Raw genomic sequence first — 15021 nt, 5'->3', positions numbered from 1 at the left:
TCTCTCTCTGAAAAATAAATAAAATCTTAAAAAAAAAAAAAAAAAAGAAGAAGAACCACAGAACTCCCCATCAAGTTACACTAAACACGTTATTAGTACAGATATAGGTGACTTTCATGCTTCTTAAGTTCTTTTCTTCCAGAACACCTTATGATTACAGAGCCAACACTTCTGCTTTAAAAAAAAAAAAAAATTAATAACTGTAGTCAGGGCAAGAAAAGGAAAACAGTATCTTTATTGTGTGTAGTTCTAACAAACATTCACTGTGTGCACATTCCAGCAGAAAGAGACAAAGATCTTTGTTCAAAATATGCTGAAATAAAATAGGTAAACAAACTCCATTATTGAATACACAAAAGGAATGTTAATATTACTCATCCACAGTTGAGGGTGAAGTAAAAAGAAAGGAAGTTAAATAATCATAAACATTTTGCCGAACGAGCACATGTAGAATATAGGTACAGGAAAAGAGCAGCTCCTAAAACTTATGAGTAAGATGCTAGATATTGGTAGGTAACTTGACAAATACCTCTCACTACTTTCTGGAACCTCCCTCTGAAATCACCCCCACAAATTCCAAACCAGGCCCTTTCAGAGAACAACAGCCAAATGTGAACTAAACTCCCCATTACTTCTGTGATATTTGGCAACAGAATGAGATGGCTTAAAAAAAAAAAAAAATCTCTTGTTGAGACAAGACATGTCTGATTCCATTTCTCCCAGGGAAGGAAGTAATAAACGTTAATGTTCTGCATTTCAATCTCCTAAAATGGAATTTAACCAGATAGGTATCACTTGAGATTTGAAGCATGAGATACCATAAGTAATGATATACTTGGCCTATAAATATAAAGTATTTCTCATTGCTCCGCATCAGAATTCCATGAATATAAACTCAACAATGCTCTTATCTCACAACATATGCACTTATGGCAACTGCTAAAAGAACTTGAAAGGCTCAAATTATAGGTTCCAATGAATTTTTGTTTCTGCTTAAGAGGTTGCAAAAGAACTAAACACCATATCAGCTTTGTCCGCACTGCTTCCTGTCTTTACAGACATGGAGTCGTTGAGACACCGAAACCAATTACTAAGGGACAGGGGCTAGCAAATTTTGGAGACCTGGCACTCCCATCCCCATGTGGGTGGCACACGTTTTCCCTCATCTCCTCCTTTTGTCACCTCCAGCCATCACGTGCACAGCACAGTAAGAGACAGCAGTTGGGTCCTCCTCGGGAACGAACAACCCACCACCCCAGAGACCAGCTCTCGGGGGCCCCGTCAGCCAACAGCAACTGGCTCCATTTGCTCTCCAGAAGGGTTTTCGTGACCAACCGATGTCCAGATTGTTTCAAGAATTTGAGCTTACCTCTTAAAACAGTCTTTTTTGATGGCCTTGGCTAACATACTGTATTATTTTACTGTTTAGAAAAACCACTGCAAATTCGCACACCAGCTCTACCTTTTGCCTGGCTGTTGATGTAGACAGCGAAAGGACCCAAACGGGTTTTCTCTAATACAAAGTGACACCAGGAGTAGATCAAAAGAAGCCCTGGGTGTTGGATGGATTTCATGGACGGTAGAGACAAAGTCTGAAAATCTTTTCTTCTGGCTCCAAGTAAAAACAAGTCCAGATATAAACAGGAAAAGACAACCAATATGAAATAGAAAAACATACCTTTTGCGTTGGTGTTTGCCCTTAAAAAACAAAAGCAAAAATAAAAACAAAAACACCCCACCAATTTTACTTAAGACTATCACTCTTTAACATTTCTTATAAGCCAGATGTTTTTCATTTCATTTTGGAGACTGCCAACATATTTTTAATTGATCCAAGTTATCTGCTGGCTTAGTTTCAGCCTGAATGTTCCCTTTCCAGCTCCTCAATACTCCTTTGTTCTTTATTTCTACCCCAATGTGGCCCATGTAATCATGCAGCTTAATTATTATAGCAATTATATACCAATTTTTATTCAAGGCAGCCCTTCCTTATGCCTTCAAATGGGAGAACCATCAATAGTCACACCACTTTTGTTACATAATAACAAAGGTTTTTCTCAATAAAGTGTCTAAAAGTGGCATTTTATATACAATATTTTCTAAAGATAAAAGTTTGACTATTCCCACATCCCTGATATATAAAAGTCTGCCAAAAATCCCTTAAAATTTCTTCCAGAACATCATGTCCAAGCGTGCAAATACAAGGTTAATATTATTTTGATGAATTCTGAATTCACTCAACTGTAGGACGTGGGCTGAACCTTTTCTTAAATAGTTTGCATGGGCAGACACTGCTTTGCGGGGACACATACTGAGTAGTGTCCATGGTCTTTTTGGAACCAAGCTGCTCCTTGGTGCATAGGACAACGGCTCAGAAGCAGGCTGGTAATTCTTAAAAGATGGGGAGAAAAATCACACAAACAGTTGTTGGCAGAAAACAGCCTGTACACTGTCTCCTCAGGTTGTTCCACAGAGGGAAAAAAAGTAAAGTCAAATAAGCCAGAGAAATTCCTGAACCAAGAAGAAACACTCACATAATTCTAAATAATGACCTGCTCTTCAATTAAACACTCATCCAAGGAATAAAACTATTCGTTGGTTTTTTTTTTTTTTTTCTTTTCCCCCTCAATGGAAAAACAACAAAACCACAAATAGGAGCCATGGAGGTAAAACCTGGATGAAATGGAAAACATTCTCTTGTCACGCGCTCCCCCTTTCGAAGGCCACTTTACTGCTGAAGTTCATTTACTGGGGCTAACAGAAGATCGGATCCTGTATCTCTGATCAAGTTGGACTCTCTTGCTTTTGTAAAACAGAAAAAGAAAACATTTGCTAATCAATCAATAAAAAAATCCCTGGTAAAGTTCTACAGGGACAATTATATAAATTTGTATCTCACCAATAAGACAGTTGTGGGGGAAAGAAAGAAGACGGCTAGAAAGTGGTGCCACATGGAAGTAGGGCACGAAGTCTTTGGGGGGAAAAAAAGAAAAGAAAGGAAAGAAAAGAAGGAAATCTTTGGTGCTTTTCCTAAACTCCTGTCGTAAAGTAGTGTCTTCAATATTTTGTGAAAGGAAAAGGACTAGGAATTCATCCTATCACCCCAATTCACCTCTCCCCTTCCCTCTTTCTCTCCACTTCCAAGAAATACAATGGAAGCACAGTTCTGCCCAGCACCACTTGGCGGACCTGAGGGGTAGCAAGAGCTACCTGCTGCACTAGCTCGGGGTGGGGGTGGGGGGATTTCATGGTCCTTCCTAGTTTGAACAAATAAAAACAAGGAACGAGATCATTTGGCAGGTGTGTTTTAAGTCACAGGTGTGCAACTTTACTTCATTAATTAAACCCTTTATGATAAATAACAGAATTAAGTCAGAACTAAATATATATATATACATATATATTTACTTCAAAGAAAAATGGAAAAAGGAAAATCTCAAAACCAGAGTGTGTTGCCCTGTTAAGAATATCTAATGTACATCAAAGAATTAGAAAGCAGGCATTTTTACCAAAGTACAATGTCACTAGGATGTATGGATTGTAATTATAAAACCAAGTTTGGAAACACAAAGGGGCTGGTGAAGCCAGCGGAGAGAGGGGCCACTGGCAGGGACACAGAACAACGAGCAGGTGCTGTGGAAGTAAGGCTCTGGGAAATGAAGGACACTGGCCCCAGGTCTGGGGTGGATGTCTGGCCAACCATCTGGGCTCCAAGGGGGAAGCACACACCCGGAAGGATTCGAGAAGAGGGCCTCCAAACAAGTCTCTAGCACGCACTCCCAATGGATATGCTTTCCAACTTCCACATGGTCTCCTCAGGAGGATTTGCTGTCCGCCGTGTAGTAACGATACAGGAAACCTAAGACAACAGCGCCTATGATGGGCAAAATCCAGTATGACCAGCAACTAGAAGCGGGGGGAAAGCAGTGAAGCCGTGAACACCTGATAACAAACATTTCCTACCTTTCAACAACCACATTTTAATATTTTTATGAGCAAAGAGTTTTGATTTACTTTGGGAAGTTTAACTGCTTTTATCACCCAAGTAACAGGAAAAAAATAAAAATCTAGATTGGCATGATAATATTAAACAATAATTTTAAAAGATTAAAAACAGAATGCACAGTATAATACTAAAAAATGCATATATATATATACACCTCTTTGTATGTTTTTACAAAGACAAGTAGCAGTTATTTCTGGATCATGGATGGCTTAAATTTTTCTTCTTTCGGCTTTGTTATTCACATATTCTACAATCAACATTTTTAAAGAGGAAAAAGCCACCATTTTATAGATATGGTTACAAATTTAGAAACAATATCATCTAATGCAACTACTGGCAATGTTATATCTGTCTCACATATATTTCCTAAATTTAATCCTCACAACAACCCTATGAAATAGGTACTACTATTACTCTCGTATACACAGAGAATACAAGCCTTGCACCCAAAATCATGAAGCAAATTGAGTCAACCAGTCTGATTCCAGACCCATCCTCTTAATCTCTAGTTAAGTTTGGACACTAACAAGGATACACATCCACACAGAACATACTGAAAAGTTAAATAAATGGCAGTTGGCTTTAAAAAGTTTGGGGTGCCTGGGTGGCTCAGTCAGTTAAGCAACCAACTCTTGGTGTTGGCTCAGGTCATGATCTCGGGGTGGTGGGGTCAAGCCCTGATCGAGCCTGCTTGAGATTCTCTATCTCCCTCTCCCTCCTGCTTTCGCTCTAAAAATAAATAAACCAACCAACCAACCAACCAACCAACCAACCAACCAACCAACCTTTGAGGGGAGGTAACAAAGTCAAATAATGTCAAATAAATGGCAGTTAACATGACAAGTCCTGTAAGAGACTCTCCTTAAGAATTCCACAATGGTCATCACTCTCCTTAAAATAATTCTTCTCTATTCAGCTCATTAGCACTGTTCGTTTCAAAGTGTAATTTTTCCTTGGTGCAAACATACACAGCCTTGGTATTAAAAGGTTTTGAAGGCAATAAAACCAGCTGAGTTTCGGTAACAACAATGATTCTCCTTGCCTACACATGCCTGGCATTTTGTACATTTAAGTATGGTCGAAAGCTGCCCCAGAGAAGTTGAGAATGTCAGCCAAGGAGCTTTGTGTAAAGTGAACTGGCATGTACGACAGCACTATGGCACATGGGAACTTTGAAGTAATGTCCCCAGAAAGGTAATCAATTCAGGTATCTCAGAGAACCACCACAAGAGACAACAGTAGGTTCCTTGGGAAAACACGGAAAGAGAAATTCTCCCATACAAAAGACTGAGAATGGTTGACCACCAGTCCTCATACAATTTGTAATACGTAACTGTCACTGGAGACAGAAACAGAGGAAATGGATTTAGGCTACACCAAAAGAGTTTTAGGTGCAACAGTAACTTCCTAGCCATAAGACAGAACTCTCTTTTGTAGATTTGCTCAGGTTACTGTACATAGTTGTGACTCACTCGTTTTTATTCTTTGTAGTATTTAGTACTGCACTTTAGGAATATACCAGAATTTTACTAATATACCAGAATGGATTCAGTCATTTTATTTTGTTATTTTTTTGATTCATTTTATTAAGGAATGGTTATTTGGGTTGTTTCCCCAGTATCTTGCTATCCTGAATAATGTTGTTATGAATATTCTAGTATGTGTTTCCTGGCATATTTGTGCACCCATTTCTCTTGAATAAATCCTGAGAAATGGAATTTCTGGGTCAAAAGTTATTAACATTGCCAAATTTACTAGATAATGCCGAACTCTTTTCCAAAGTGACTGTACCCATTTACGCTTCCCTAAGAGGGGTTAAGAACATTGGCAATCCACTTCCTCAACAACACATCTTGTTTGTGGAATTTTCACATTTTTGCCAACCTGGTCATCAGGAAATATACCTTATGCTTTTATTATTTTTTAAAGATTTTATTTATTTGAGAGAGAGAGAGAATGTACATGTGCAAGCCATGGGGGAGAGGGGGAGGGAAAGAATCTCAACCAGGCTCCCCATAGAGCAAGGAGCCAACTAGGGGCTAGTTCTCATGACCCTAAGACAGTGACTTGAGCAGAAACCAAGAGTTGGACAATTAACCAACTGAACCACCCAGGCGCCCCTCCCTTATGATTTTAATTTGCATCTCTCTGATAACAAATGAAATTAAACCTTTTTTTTCATGTGCCTATATCTGGGTTTCCTCTTCTGTGAAGTGCTTGTTTGAGTCTTTTTCTCATATTCTGCTAAATTTTTAAAATTGATTTGTAGGAATTCTTTATGTATTCTGCATAATAATTTTTTTTTTTTTTTTAAAGATGCATCTATTTATTTTAGAGAAAGAGAGAGAAAGCACATGAATGCGGGCAGGGGCAGAGGGAAAGAATCTCAAGCAGACTTCCCATGGAGCACGGAGCCCGACACTGGACTCGATCTCATGACACAATGACCTGAGCTGAAACCAAGCTGGACACTTAACTGTGTCCAACTTGGACACAGGTTGGACTGAGCCACTCAGGCATCCCTGCATGATAATTCTTAATGAGTGTTATGTATAGCCTAAGAATACTGCAACTTTATGGCTTGCGTTTCCAAATTCTTTCCGGAGTCTTTGGCTGAGCCTAAGACCTTAATATTAAGGATGGCAAATTTATTAATAGTTTCCTCGAAGTTTAAATTTTTTAAATTCTCTGTCCTCCACTACAAATTAAAAAGAGGCTATACTTTTATGGGGGGGAGGGAAGAATGCAACGTTTTCTCTCACTTTCTCTGAAACCCTCAGAAAGGTAAATAGAGTTTTATAAAATATAAAATATAAAAAAATATAAAATATCAAGATTTTTTACAAGCCAAGGATTCCAGAATCATCTCAAGTACATTTAAGGGATGGCAAATGTATACCTTTCAGAGCTTATACTATTGTATTTCTAAAACCACAGCAAGGGATATTTGAAGTAACCACTGAAAAAACCCAAATCCCTGAATACACATGCAACACATATTTTTTCCTTCTATAAAATGTACCCACCTTACAGAGTGGTTTTAAGGATTAAATGAGATTGAGTTTTAAGTGGAAGCTGCATAGTGGGGCTCAGCTACAGAGATTGCTGGCTTGACTTAACAGTAGTTACTTGTCCCTGCTTTGGTCTCTCACCGAATGTGATTCCAATTTATGTCACAACATGATTTAAAAATTACTCAAAGCATGAACTTTTGAGATTACTCAAAATGAGTGAAAGTGTCAAAATTAGTTTTGCAAATGTAAGGAACTACTGAATCTGCAGTGATATTGGCCAAAAGAGAGTTAGCTGTTAAACTGTACTTTTAAAAAATTGAAATATAGTTAACACATATCTGAAATATAGTAACACAGTATTACATTAGTTTAAGGTGTATGACACAGTGATTCGACAAGTTTATGCCTATGCCGCGCTCACCACAAGTGTAGCTGACCTCTATCACCACACAACACTTTCACAATACCCTTGACTGTATTCCCTACTTTTCTTCCCAAGTCAAACTGTGCTCTGAAGTTATGTTATACATGTATATTTACGGAAGAATCTCTGGCCAGACATTATGTTGAGCATAAGGAAGTCCACTAAGGATATACTAACCTTTTGCACAGGGCATCTTTCGAAGGATCCTGAAGAAGATTCATATCCAAAAGTTACCAAGAAAAACAAAGAAGATTAATGAGTATGCAAATCTTCCCGAATATGTACATAAACTTGGCAGCTAATAACAGAACTTCATCTTTCATGCAATTTGATGTTTATACACCTAATGCGCTGGGAGGACCAAGAATTCTATTTCTGGTAACATACTGGTACTTCCTAGTGAAGAACAAGTAAGGAGAGCACAGAAAAATGGCTTAATCTTTTTTAGATGTTAAAAAAAAATGGTATTGATACAAACTGTATTGAACTAACTATAGTCACAACGATATGCCTAGTTTGGCTGGACTTGCCACTGGCAGTAGCCAAGCCCACATTTTTTGAAAACGTATTTTAAAAATCAAAACCTGTGTTAAAAAAATCAACTGTGAAATGCTCTAGCATGTGCAGATGGTTTCTCTGTGGCTTATAGAGATGAAATGGTTACTCTCGGAAATCGTCATAATTAGGAGTAGAAACCCTATGGCTTGTTTAACAATGAAATGGGAAGAACGGAATTTAAGGGGGAAAATATCAAAATAACCTTAAAAGAAAATTTGGGCAATAAAAAGCAATGAAGTACTGATCCATGCTTCAACATGGATGAACCATGAAGAAAACATACTAAGTGAAATGAGGATACAAAACACGACATATGATACAAATATTATAGAAATCCATTTGTATGAAGGTTCAGCACAGGCAAATCTAGAGGCAGGAAGTAGATCTGTGATTCCCTAGGGCTGGAGGGGTGGCAGGGGCAAAGGAGTTGGAAGGGAATGGGAATGACTGCTAATGCTATATGCTTTCTTTCTGGAGTGATGAAAATGTTCCAAAATTATTGTGATATTGTGATTATGGAGGCACAGCTCTATGGATATACTAAACCCCCGGACAGGCAGATCTTAAAGAATTAATTGGATGGTATGTGAATTATACCTTAAAAAGCTGTTATCAAAATTTTTAAATCCAACTTAAGTAAATATCAAATGAAGTTCTGGAGTCCATTAATTAGCTGTATATACAAAAGGCCTGCTAACTTACTACCAGAGGTTAGCAGGCATTAGCATCCAAACCCATTAGCATAGGTTACTACTGACCAAAATATCCTCTTTGCCAATACGCAGAAGTATGCTCCGGTGTGAACACAGAATATTAACTCTGTTTAACCACAATTTTCAGTAATCACCAAGAATTTCCCAAAACCCTACACAGTGGTGTAGATACTTTAGAGGAGATCATGAAATGAGTTTTAATCTCTTATACCCAAAACACTGCCATGCAAATGAATACATGCCCCAAACCCGAAAGAAATAAGCAGCAAATAAACTACTGGCAAATATAACCTTTCATAAGAAGTTTCAGATAAACCACATTAATAAACTACTATACTTCTTTGAGACCTTGATGATTACCGCTATCTGGGACATTTCTAGTAGAACATCATGAGTCAGATTAATTAAAACATGTTACAAGTCACTCTTTGAGAAATACAGCAAATGTTTTATAAATTTGGAAGGTGGTGCTTGTAGTAATTATGGTAGAGTGTGTATTAGATTAATTTATAATGTTGCCTTTTAAAAGATTCCACTACAGTAGCCATGAAATAATTGAATTTCATCAAAAATAGGATGTCTATGGTCTTTTATGCTTTATCCACGTATATACCAATGATTTTGGAACAAAAAATGTACAGTCAGTATTAAAAAATCTGGAATAATTTGAAAGGCTTACATGAAAGCATTACAGAGTAATATATGTGTTATGTTTAATCTGTAGTCACAGTAAAAGCCAATATTCATAGTACTGGATTTTCTAGATTTCAAACCTTTAGTCTGTTTTACAACTAAAAGGCTGGCATGTGTGCTAACTGGAATGAACCTCAGACAATGTGGAAAGCAACTGAGAAAAGAAAAAGACAAGAAGACCGGAATATGCTCTAACTCTAATAGTTTCTAGTAAACACTAAAAAAATTTAAACATACTTAAAAAAAAAAAACAAAAAAAACTAAGTACCTCAATTCCTGTTTTAAGATCATTCCATCCCTGGAGGCAAAAAGACCAACTTCCCTACCACTGGAGGAAAAAGAAGAGAAAGAAGTGGACCCTTTCTTTAGGACACTGACGGCCAAGTAAATCCCAAACTACAGTGACTCCACTTCTAATCAGCTATAACGAAAGAGTTGTTTAAGGCACTGCTCTTAGAAGCCAAGTACCTCAGCCAAGTTTGGAAAGAAGCCAAGTAAGTTATTTTTAATTTAACAAAATGAAAAGAAAAGGCTTTGTTGGGCGCCTGGGTGGCTCAGTGGGTTAAGCCGCTGCCTTCGGCTCAGGTCATGATCTCAGGGTCCTGGGATCGAGTCCCGCATCGGGCTCTCTGCTCAGCAGAGGCTGCTTCCCTCTCTCTCTCTCTCTCTCTGCCTGCCTCTCCGTCTACTTGTGATCTCTCTCTGTCAAATAAATAAATAAAATCTTTAAAAAAAAAAAAAAAAGAAAAGGCTTTGTTCACACAAAACCTCACCCTGCCATTGTCTCTATGCACAGCTCCCCATTTCCACTCCAAAGCTCTGTGCTCAATCTAATGGATTTGTAAGTGAAATTCCTACAGTTTATGATTGACTTTAACTTACCCCTTTGTGTGTTCAGGCATATCTGGCTGGTAATGTTCTTGCCCACATCTTAATTTACATGCAAGATTTTTGGTCAGGAGAACAGTGACTGCTCAATCCTTGGCATGAAAGGATAAAACTGCAATACTGTACGATTTTAGTTACAAGGGAGCAGATCAAATCCAGAGTTCTACCAAAAGCCTTACCAAGTAATTAATATGCATGTTTCTGGAATATACTTCCAAACTACCAAACTGTTTTAAGTCTACTCTGATTTTAGTTCAAAATTAACAGAAATGAGCTGTTTGAATAAATGGTTTCTTAAGTTCGAGGTTAATTAAGGCGTTAATTCCCTCATTAAATAAATAAACATGGGCTCTGAGGGCAAAAGGAAATATTTCCTAATATCTGAGTACCCTTTTTATTACGCTGCTCATAACTGAAACTGTCTACAGTCTTCAAGCTTAATGCTAAATTGGTTTCCTCACTTATAAAATGAAAGGCTCAAACCAGATAAACTCTAATTCTAAAGCCGTATTTAATTAACTCAACACAATTTTCTGACCCAAGGGCATTTTCACAAAATCTACAATAGCAGCGTTCTAAGTTAGAGGGAAGGAAACACTAGTCTTCCATGTCTGGAAAAATTGAAGAAGCACTACCCACATGCAGATTTTTTCTATCTTACACATGGTATAAGATACTCTTATAGAGAATCTATATTTTTCTAGATACTATTCCAAGAGGCACTGTACTGAAAGTACGGATTCTCTGATATGGTTAAGAAAACGACAAAGAAATGTAGTAATTGGCAAACATACAGGAAAGGATTTGGGGGTCAGTGGGCATGGTTTCACTATGAAAGCCGTTTTTGAAAAAACATGGGAAAACACATGCCTAAGGAATAGTGTACTCTATTAGCAGAACATAAACATAGGAAACAACACACCAGAATTAGGATTATGATGCACCAAAATATATAGACAGGGCATTTATAAAGTAAACCTTTAGCCTGAATAGTTTAGACTTTCAGATGTTTAAATAAAAGGGAAATCTATTGCAAGGTATATAAAGAGCTTTTTTTTTTTTCCCCCTTTTAGGAGCTTACGCTTTAATTCCTAAACTAGATGCTTGCTATTCCAAGAGGATTCCAAGTATTTAAAACTGGAAAAAGTGGATTTTTAGCCACATACCACCTTCAGTGAAGCTCGTGAATATCTGGGTGGTCCAACAGTTTTTGTAGCTTTTTATTTAGTGCGCTTTGGTTTCTATGTGGCCAGTAACTTATGAAAAACAACTTTGGAACTTTCGGTTTCAAACACTATTGGAAAGGATTTTCCCCCCATGATACAATGGACTTTATAGCATGAACACTCACAATATGAATTTCAGAATTAATTTCTTAAAATCTAAAAAGTCTGACTCTTTAAATACATGACTTCAACATATTATAGTCCCAACTAGGACATGGTCATGTGTGGATCTAGAGGATCTTTTCTTCCTAGAGAGGCTCTAATGTATTAATAATTAATAAATACTGTTTTATTAAAGGATATATCATCCCTAGAGCCAGCCCAGTCAAGTAAAAAATATTTACCTGCATATAAGAGCAAAATTCAAAGATGAAAAACACCCTCTAAGATAAATTTCTGTACAACTGTCTCAAGAACCCACTGTGATAACATATATAAGACATCACTGAAAAAAAAAAACTCAACATTCACAGAGTAATTTCTACTGGGACCAAAGAAGTGAAAAACGTGTTCTAACACTGGAGGGCTGATTTGAAAAAGATGTTACCTTATCCTTCCAACACCTTCTTTGCAAAACTACACACTATTTCTAAATAAAGCGTCATGAGAAGACATTAATCCTTGAGATGCCTCAGCAATGGGTATTTTGTTTTACAAGAGGCATTTTGCCACTACACTGTATGCTTTATTTCAAAATATTATGTTTCAAAAAAGAAATGTCAGGCGAAATCAGGAACAATGAATCAACCATGCAAAATTATCTGGTAAAGAGCAATCACTGCTTGTCTGAAGGGCATCTGCATAACCATTCCAAACATTGAGCCAGCTTTTACGTATGACAGGAATATTAAACAATTTTTTGAAGGAAATTTTTGGTATGATGCAACCAAGTAACTACATTACATAATAACAACAATGTATTCTTTTTAGTTTCTCTCCCATAAAAGAGAAGGTAAACTGAATATTATGTATGTATTCTAGAAAACTGTTGTATAACAGAAGTCAGTTGCATCAGGAAGAAAAAAAAAATCTGCTTTTTAAAAAAAATTTTTAAAGATTATATTTATTTATTTGACAGAGAGGGAACACAAGCAGGGGATGTGGGAGAGGGAGAAGCAGACTCCCTGCTGAGGAGAGAGCCCTATGCAGGGCTTGATTCCAGAACCCTGGGATCATGACCTGAGCCAAAGGCAGACACCCAATGACTGAGCCACCCAGGCGCCCCATGTATCTGCTTTTATTTTATTTTATTTTATTTTTTTAGAAGATTTTATTTATTTATTTGACAGACAGAGATCACAAGTAGGCAGAGAGGCAGGCAGAGAGAGAGGAGGAAGCAGGCTCCCCGCTGAGCAGAGAGCTGTATGCAGGGCTCGATCCCAGAACCCTGGGACCATGACCTGAGCCAAAGGCAGAGGCTTCGGCACCCACTGAGCCATCCAGGTGGCCCCATGTATCTACTTTTAAATGCAACTTATAGATTGCTTCTAACATATGTGGAATTTCCTAGAGTTCAAAAGTTAATTCTTAATTTAAAAAAAAAATGAAGTTTAAGTAATATGTCAAGCCTTTATGGAAACAATCTTATTTGTTTTTATTTATTTAAAAAGGTTTTATTTAGTTACTTGAGAGAAAGAGCAAGCAAGAAAAAGAGCATGGGTGGGGAGGCAGAGGGAGAAGGAGAAGCAGACTCCCCACTGAGCAGGGAGCCAACGTGGGCCTCAATCCCAGGACCCTGGGACCACAAGTCGAGTGGAAGACAGATGCTCAAGCAATTGAGCCACCCAGGCACCCCACAATCTTACTTGTTTTTAAAAAACACATCAAATTCCATTAAGTATGGTAAATGCCATCTCATCAAAATTCTTGTCTACAGAATACTGTTAAACAACAATCACTAACTGCACTATATGTTAAGTAACTAGAATTTAAGTAAAAATTTGAAAAAAAAAAGAGGATTTCTTGTAGAAAAAGAAAGAACAATCACTAAGATAAAAATTTTAAGTAAAAAGAAACAACAGTATGTGACTTTTTTAAAGGAGGCAATGGTTGGTCTGCTTATCAACTGAATCATCAGTGGATCGATCTGTCCACCCATTTATATTTCTGAATGCATAGAATCTCTTGGGAAGAGAAAACAAGAAAATGATAGCTGGCTACCTCTGAGGAAGAGGAACTGGGAGACTGAGAATTAGAGATGGAAGGCAGTCACTGTATATAAAAGTATATGTGTATTATTTGTATATTAATACAATTAACATAATTATATATAAGCAATAGATATTATTTATATATAAGATATATATATAAAAGTATACTTTTTAAAACTATTTCAATTTTTTGGCATGTACATTATGTACTACCCATTCAAAAATTTAAATGGGATAATGGGGGCACCTGGGTGGCTCAGTGGGTTAAAGGCTCTGCCTTTGGCTTGGGTCATGATCGAGGGTCCTGGGATCGAGTCCTGCATCAGGCTCTCTGCTCAGCGGGGAGCCTGCTTCCCCCCTCTCTCTCTGCCTGCCTTTCTGCCTACTTGTGATCTCTCTCTCTGTCAAATAAATAAATGAAAATCTTAAAAAAAATAAAATAAAATAAATGGGATAATGGTCAGGTTACTGAGTCTGCTCATCGTAACGATACTTGAAGCAGCTGAACTGTCACCTAGGTAATATCTGCTGATAAATGAATGAAATGACTACTTTTGCCAGGTTACCATGTGTATGTACCTCATCTCCTCAAGTGCTGGCAGCTCAAACCGTGAACCCACATGGGAACCCATGACCCAAAGAGAGGTATCACGAACCACAAACTGTCTAGCTTACTCGCCCTACAGTAGACAGGCAGACAAAATGGCACAGAACACACCACGTGTTTCTAAGGTGAGTTTCCTTACTCTAAAGCAGACCAAAAAAATGTTAACTCAAGAAACTCAAGAAGGAATAGAAGACTGATGGCTCTCAGCATGGGGACAATTCTAGGGAGGAAGATATTCAGAGACAAAAAGGTTGGTAATTCTAGTCTTTTATCTACCCCTGAAGCAGGGGAGAAAAACATCTGCTGGCAGATCTGTAGTTTCTAAGCTTTTACATTTTAGTTTTGTACTATTTCAGGGCTTCAGAACTCAGGCATTATCAATCTAACAAGAACACATCAATTATATACCTCTGTTGTAGCAAAAGCAGTGTGAAAGGTAGTTGCCAAAAAACTGGGGAAAGGTTCCTGATTTATACTGTGGAATAGCATGTTCTGGGTGGTGGTTTTTTTGTTGCTTTTTTTTGTTTTTTTGTTTTTAATTTTGCATGGGTTGGGGGCTAGTTTCAGGCAGGGAAGCAATGGGAAGCTGTGGGGGTGGGGGAGGAGAGAAGTGGAGAAATGAAGGAAGGTAAAAGAAAGAGAAGGGAAATGAAAACTCTGTCCCCTGAGGCAGAAGACGCCTCTTAATTAGGCTTTAAAAAAATCACTTCTTTGTAGAGGTTTAGGAACCTGTAACCAAAAG

General features: G+C 37.6%; 1 protein-coding gene across 1 annotated transcript in view; it reads right to left on the bottom strand.

The window, feature by feature from the left end:
* Positions 1 to 206: 206 nt before the first annotated feature.
* The window catches only part of LOC111152976 (cytochrome b5 type B), a 38870-nt gene continuing 24055 nt past the window's right edge, over positions 207 to 15021 (bottom strand). Inside the window, exons 4-5 of the mRNA XM_022511756.1 lie at positions 7622 to 7650; positions 207 to 3906 (exon numbers count right to left, since the gene is read on the bottom strand). Of these exons, the coding sequence (XP_022367464.1) occupies positions 3816 to 3906; positions 7622 to 7650 (120 nt within the window). The 3' untranslated portion in view covers positions 207 to 3815. The remainder of the gene's footprint in view (positions 3907 to 7621; positions 7651 to 15021) is intronic.

The sequence above is a fragment of the Enhydra lutris genome, unplaced genomic scaffold, assembly GCF_002288905.1.
Source record: "Enhydra lutris kenyoni isolate GAN:26980312 unplaced genomic scaffold, ASM228890v2 scaffoldscaffold30, whole genome shotgun sequence".
Taxonomy (NCBI): domain Eukaryota; kingdom Metazoa; phylum Chordata; class Mammalia; order Carnivora; family Mustelidae; genus Enhydra; species Enhydra lutris.
This window is presented reverse-complemented; position numbering and strand designations above follow the sequence as displayed.